General features: G+C 52.4%; 1 protein-coding gene across 2 annotated transcripts in view; it reads right to left on the bottom strand.

The window, feature by feature from the left end:
• Window positions 1-1,164: 1,164 nt before the first annotated feature.
• ASB11 (ankyrin repeat and SOCS box containing 11) overlaps window positions 1,165-6,883 on the bottom strand; it is a 30,337-nt gene continuing 24,618 nt past the window's right edge. For both annotated transcript variants that reach the window (XM_068270793.1, XM_068270795.1), the window contains exons 6-7: window positions 4,875-5,066; window positions 1,165-3,797 (exon numbers count right to left, since the gene is read on the bottom strand). In XM_068270793.1, the coding sequence (XP_068126894.1) occupies window positions 3,673-3,797; window positions 4,875-5,066 (317 nt within the window). In that variant the 3' untranslated portion in view covers window positions 1,165-3,672. The remainder of the gene's footprint in view (window positions 3,798-4,874; window positions 5,067-6,883) is intronic.

Here is a 6,883-nt window from a genome sequence, read left to right as displayed (position 1 = left end):
GGAGATATGACGTGGTTCGGGTATTTATTTACCCGAACCACGTGACAGTTCGGCCAATCAGAGCGCGTTCGGGTCCGAACCACGTGACCCGTTCGGCCAATCACAGCGCTAGCCAGACGTTCGGGGAACGTTCGGCCATGCGCTCTTAGTTCGGCCATGTGGCCGAACGGTTTGGCCGAGCACCGTCAGGTGTTCGGCCGAACTCGAACATCACCCGAACAGGGTGATGTTCTGCAGAACCCGAACAGTGGCGAACACTGTTCGCCCAACACTAGTAGTGGCTGAATCACAAACCTGAAACAAGCGTGCAGTTAATCCAGTCAGACTTCAGTCAGAAACATCTGATCGGCATGCTTGTTCAGGGTCTATGGCAAAAAAGTATTTGAGGACCAGTAGGGCTGCCAGGCAACTGGTATTGTTTACTGCAACACAATTGCTCACTACCAGTTCAAGCAATTTCCTACCTTTATCTGGTCAGCAGGCGCCAGTCAGCCAATCAGGTGTACTGTTATACACCCTTTGCCTGCCATACCAAATCTAGCAGGAATTGCATAAATTAGCATTCAGGTGGGAGGCTTCGGTTGGACGTAATCATTGATTACATCGTTTACATGGACTCCCCTTGTAGGCACATCTCCCACATGGTACCCTCCCTAACCACTCACCTGTCAACAGCATCCTAGAAGCTGCAAAAAAGAAATTTAAAATCACAAACACTGGTTCGCACGACAGTCAGGGGCAGCCAGCCCCTGGCTGTCATGCGAACCAGTGTTTGTGATTTTAAACTGGTATTGGTTAAAAGGAAATACATATGGCAACCTCCATAGCCCTCTTACTTCAGGCATGCTTTAACACTTTAAGGGCTTGTTTCCACTACACGCAGATTGGATGCAGAAAAACTGACTCCAATGAATGCCTATGGGAAAATCTGCATCAGAAAGATTGCATTTAGTGGAAACAGGCCCATAGACATTCTTTGGAGTCAGTTTTTCTGCATCCACTCTGCATCCAATCTGCGTGTAGTGGAAACAGGCCCTAAAGGATTTCTGATCTCATAGCGTGCAGGTGAATATAATGTGGGACTATGCCTAGGGTATTTTTATTATCATAATTTCACTTAGCATTATTTGTAAATTTATGAGCCAATAAACGGAACAACAAATCTGAATTTCTGTCACAATTTTATTATAAAAAGACCACCAAAAATGAATCTAAGATAAGTGCTTATTTATGAAGGGAACGTGATTGGATGGTATGTAGGCACTACAAGTCAGGTTACACATCATGAAGACACAGAAACCCTGGCCTAAAATATTGCGCAGTCAGGAGATACAGGTATACGGGCTCGCCACTAGGGGTGCCACTGCCAGATTTAGTCCAGCACAGCGCCAGCCTATGTGGATCAAAGTGTTGGACAAATTATCAAATTTCGAACCATTTCGCTACCATGCTGCACCGTGTAATAGCATAATTACACCGGTGCAGTGCAATGAGGCGGAGCTACAGCACACCGCCCTACCCCAGGGCTGCCTGTTCGCTCTAGTACTAGTAGGCATGAGCTCCACAGGGCTCTGCCATTTTTATTCCAAATTGCGAGGGGAGGCTTAATTTACCCTGGTTGCTGCCTATAGCTTGTGTACCATCGCAATTGTCAATACTTCCCGCTTTAAACCCGGAAAGGAGGAAATTAATTGATGTAGAATGGGATGAAATGTGTTGTGGAGCACATAGGCTATTGGCGACTACAGAGGTAAGTTAAATCCCCCTGCACAGAAGATTAGTGTTAGGCAGAGGAGAGGGGAGGTGAGTGTTAGGCAGAGGAGAGGGAAGGTTAGTGTTAGGCAGAGGAGAGGGGAGGTTAGTGTTAGGCAGAGGAGAGGAGAGGTTAGTGTTAGGCAGAGGAGAGGGGAGGTTAGTGTTAGGCAGAGGAGAGGGGAGGTTAGTGTTAGGCATGGAGGGGGAGGTTAGTGTTAGGCATGGAGGGGGAGGTTAGTGTTATGGAGAGGAAAGGGGAGGTTCGTGTCAGGCAGAGGAGAGGGGAGGTTAGTGTAAGGTAGAGGAGAGGGGAGGTTAGGGTAAGGCAGAGGAGAGGGAGGTTAGTGTTAGGCAGAGGAGAGGGAGGTTAGTGTTAGGCAGAGGAGAGGGGAGGTTAGTGTTCTGTAGAGGAGAGGGGAGATTAGTGTCAGGCATAGGAGAGGGAAGGTTAGCGTTAGGCAGAGGAGAAGGGAGGTTAGTGTAAGGTAGAGGAGAGGGGAGGTTAGGGTAAGGCAGAGGAGAGGGAGGTTAGTGTTAGGCAGAGGAGAGGGAGGTTAGTGTTAGGCAGAGGAGAGGGAGGTTAGTGTTAGGCAGAGGAGAGGGGAGGTTAGTGTTCTGTAGAGGAGAGGGGAGATTAGTGTCAGGCATAGGAGAGGGAAGGTTAGCGTTAGGCAGAGGAGAGGGGAGGTTAGTGTTAGGCAGAGGCGAGGGTGAGGTTAGCGTTAGGCAGAGGAGAGGGGAGGGGAGGTTAGCGTTAGGCAGAGGGGAGGTTAGTGTTTGGCAGAACAGAGGGGGAGGTTAGTGTTAGGCAGAGGAGAGGGGAGGTTAGTGTTAGGCAGAGGTGAGGGGGAGGTTAGTGTTAGGCAGAGGAGAGGGGAGGTTAGTGTTAGGCAGAGGTGAGGGGGAGGTTAGTGTTAGGCAGAGGAGAGGGGAGGTTAGTGTTAGGCAGAGGAGAGAGGAGGTTAGTGTTAGGCACAGGAGAGGGGGAGGTTAGCGTTAGGCAGAGGAAAGGGGGAGGTTAGTGTTAGGTGCAGGAGAGGGGGAGGTTAGCATTAGGCAGAGGAGAGGGGAGGTTAGTGTGAGGCAGAGGAGAGGGGGAGGTTAGTGTTAGGCTGAGGAGCGTAGAGGTTCACACTATGCAGGCTGCATTGCGTTAGTCGCACCATGCATTAGACAAGTGGTGCAACTGTACAGTAAAGCATACAGCACAATGTAGTCAGAACCTGCTACACTGCAGCCCCAATATTTAGCATCTCATTTTGGGGCTAATTTACTAAGGCTACCGCGCACAAACAGCACAGAATAATAATAGCGTGCACACGCTACGCGTGCTCCTGGCAGTGTAGTGTGCGCTCTTAACTTACGCGCGTTCCTTCTATCTGCTGTGAAATGTCCTTGTGGGATCACTGAGATACTTCACTAGCATGCCGGCTACGCCGTTAACATATTAGCAGCCACCTTAGTGACCACTGGTAAAATAGCATTTCCCAGAGGATGACCAGCAATGGCAGTCTCCATATTTCCATTTGAACAAAATATATTTTGAACTTGAAGCAGGGCAGTTTCTTGGGCAGGGCAGCTGCCCTGGGTGCAGAACGGCAAGCAGAAGAAGGGGGGGGGCGCAGGCAGAAACGGAAGAAGATTACCAGCGTGATCACCTTCCTTGACTCTTCCTAGGCTGCCTGCATCAGACGTCAAGTCATCATCATGTCACCACCGTGTGGTGACACCTGATGTCCTGTAGTGGTACTGCAGCGGTTTCTCTGGAACAGTTGCATCAAATATAGAGTGAGAAATAGCACAGTCCCCTATTCAGCTTTACCAGCAATGAAAGATCCGGGAGAGTAAAGCAGGACTTCAACCATCAGGTGAGCCTTTTGCACCGCTATAAAAACAAACAAGTCATTCTATAAATCTCTACCGATATAAGAGGAATTGCATTAGTCTGTTGGGCAGCTGGAGGCGGGGCACGACTTGTAGACAGGAGGAGCCCAGCAGCTTCCGAATACTGAGCCGACACAGCTGAGACAAGGAAGCCGGACCTGCAAAGGACAATCAGTGACAGCTTCAAAAACAAGAGAAATGTGTCCAGCGTGTGTCTGATGACAGAGATGACAATTCTACATGTAACTTATTGTTTCCAAGTAAATAGGAAAAGTAATGGCAGCACAGGAAAAGCAGCTTTCACTTGAACTTGTTATACAGAATCTCTACTGCCAGCTTAGCTGGATTTATACTTTTCCAACTTTCTTCCCCCCCCCCCTTCCATGTGAAGCAGCCTCCCTACCATTGCATGTGCAGCCCCCTCTTCCATGTGTAACATCCACATAGAGTAGCCCACCCATTCCATGTGCAGCCCCCTCTTTCATGTGCATCATCCATGTACAGCAGCACTTCTCCCATTCCATGTGTAGCCCCCCCTCTTCCATGTATATAAATGATGTACAGCAGCCCCCTCCCATTCCATGTGCAGCTGTCTGTTTATAGTCTAATATCCATGTACAGCAGCCTCTCTCCCATTCCATGTGCAGCCATGTCTTCAATGTGTAACCACTCTGTTTTATGTCCACTTCCCTTGGGCAGCAGCCCCCTTCTACATGTGTTCCTCCCCAGTTGCAGCCCCCACTTCCATATGCAGCAACTCCCATTCCATGCACAGCCAACCCCCTGGGCAGCAGCCACCCCAAATAAGTCTTGTGTTGCCTTTCCAGAATGAATGAAAGCACGCACGCACCTCCTTGATGGTATGAACAATGAATGGGGTCAGTCCATTCCCAGAAGAAGGGGTGCAGAAGGCAAATGGCTCTTGTGCCTAGGGTTGGGAGTAGAAACGGTCCTGCCTAGGAAAACTCACAAAAAAGCATGTGATCAGTTTGATCAGCTGATAGGTTTGTAAGGCTCTGATTTGCTGGTCCTGATCATGCATTAAACCAGGAAGTCATCAGACAGTCATCACAGCAAATCAGAACCTTACAAATCTATCAGCTGATCACATGCTTCGCCTTGACTTCTCCTAGGCAGGGTCATCCCTAGCCGAGGGCCTATGGAACCATTGCTATGTGACCAAGCACTAATGAACATTTTCTTCAGTTTGTATATTACTATGTTGCCATTAGTACCTTCTGCAATGAGAAGCGCTCTCTCCACAGCACTCCTGGGGGCTGACAGCTCTATGGGGTACTTGCCCTCCATATTTTTGGACTTCACATTGGCTCCATAGTCAATCAGAACCTTGACAATCTCCTCATTGGATTTGCGAACGGCAGCATGGAGAGGCGTGTCCAGGAACTTTCCCCGACTCACATTGGCACCTACACAGCAAAGCAAACAGTAACTAGTTACTTGATGGAAATCCAGTCATTCCCTTGAAGGTTGTTTGTAAAATAGTTGTATATTATACAGGACTGGACTTGTACATTTTACTGCCCAAGGCCCGCCATCACCAACCCCTCCACCCCCAAACATCTGCCATGTGCTCCCCAGTCCTGTGCTGTGCTTCTCCCGTCCTGTGGTGTGCTCCCCCCATCCTATGATGTGCTCCCCCCTGTCCTGTGGTGTGCTTCTCCCGTCCTGTGCTGTGCTCCCCCCATACTATGATGTGCTCCCCCCTGTCCTGTGCTGTGCTTCTCCCGTCCTGTGGTGTGCTCCCCCCATCCTATGCTGTGCTCCCCCCGTCCTGTGGTGTGCTTCTCCCGTCCTGTGGTGTGCTTCTCCCGTCCTGTGGTGTGCTTCTCCCGTCCTGTGGTGTGCTTCTCCCGTCCTGTGGTGTGCTTCTCCCGTCCTGTGGTGTGCTTCTCCCGTCCTGTGATGTGCTCCCCCCGTCCTGTGCTGTGCTCTCCCGTCCTGTGGTGTGCTCCCCCCGTCCTGTGGTGTGCTCCCCCCGTCCTGTGGTGTGCTCCTCCCGTCCTGTGGTGTGCTTCTCCCGTCCTGTGGTGTGCTTCTCCCGTCCTGTGGTGTGCTTCTCCCGTCCTGTGGTGTGCTTCTCCCGTCCTGTGGTGTGCTTCTCCCGTCCTGTGGTGTGCTCCCCCCATCCTATGCTGTGCTCCCCCCGTCCTGTGGTGTGCTCCCCCCGTCCTGTGGTGTGCTCCCCCCATCCTATGCTGTGCTCCCCCCATCCTGTGGTGTGCTTCTCCCGTCCTGTGGTGTGCTTCTCCCGTCCTGTGGTGTGCTTCTCCCGTCCTGTGGTGTGCTTCTCCCGTCCTGTGGTGTGCTTCTCCCGTCCTGTGGTGTGCTTCTCCCGTCCTGTGGTGTGCTTCTCCCGTCCTGTGGTGTGCTTCTCCCGTCCTGTGGTGTGCTTCTCCCGTCCTGTGGTGTGCTTCTCCCGTCCTGTGGTGTGCTTCTCCCGTCCTGTGGTGTGCTCCCCCCTGTCCTATGATGTGCTCCCCCCTGTCCTATGATGTGCTCCCCCCTGTCCTGTGCTGTGCTTCTCCCGTCCTGTGGTGTGCTCCCCCCGTCCTGTGGTGTGCTCCCCCCGTCCTGTGGTGTGCTCCCCCCGTCCTGTGGTGTGCTTCTCCCGTCCTGTGGTGTGCTTCTCCCGTCCTGTGGTGTGCTCTCCCCATCCTATGCTGTGCTCCTTCCGTCCTGTGGTGTGCTTCTCCCGTCCTGTGGTGTGCTTCTCCCGTCCTGTGGTGTGCTTCTCCCGTCCTGTGGTGTGCTCCCCCCATCCTATGCTGTGCTCCCCCATCCTGTGGTGTGCTTCTCCCGTCCTGTGGTGTGCTTCTCCCGTCCTGTGGTGTGCTCCCCCCGTCCTGTGGTGTGCTCCTCCCGTCCTGTGGTGTGCTTCTCCCGTCCTGTGGTGTGCTTCTCCCGTCCTGTGGTGTGCTTCTCCCGTCCTGTGGTGTGCTTCTCCCATCCTGTGGTGTGCTTCTCCCATCCTGTGCTGTGCTCCCCCCATCCTGTGCTGTGCTCCCCCCATCCTATGATGTGCTCCCCCCGTCCTGTGCTGTGCTTCTCCCGTCCTGTGGTGTGCTTCTCCCGTCCTGTGGTGTGCTTCTCCCGTCCTGTGGTGTGCTCCCCCCATCCTATGCTGTGCTCCCCCCGTCCTGTGGTGTGCTTCTCCCGTCCTGTGGTGTGCTTCTCCCGTCCTGTGGTGTGCTTCTCCCGTCCTGTGGTGTGCTTCTCCCGTCCT

This window comes from Hyperolius riggenbachi, chromosome 2 (assembly GCF_040937935.1).
Source record: "Hyperolius riggenbachi isolate aHypRig1 chromosome 2, aHypRig1.pri, whole genome shotgun sequence".
Taxonomy (NCBI): domain Eukaryota; kingdom Metazoa; phylum Chordata; class Amphibia; order Anura; family Hyperoliidae; genus Hyperolius; species Hyperolius riggenbachi.
This window is presented reverse-complemented; position numbering and strand designations above follow the sequence as displayed.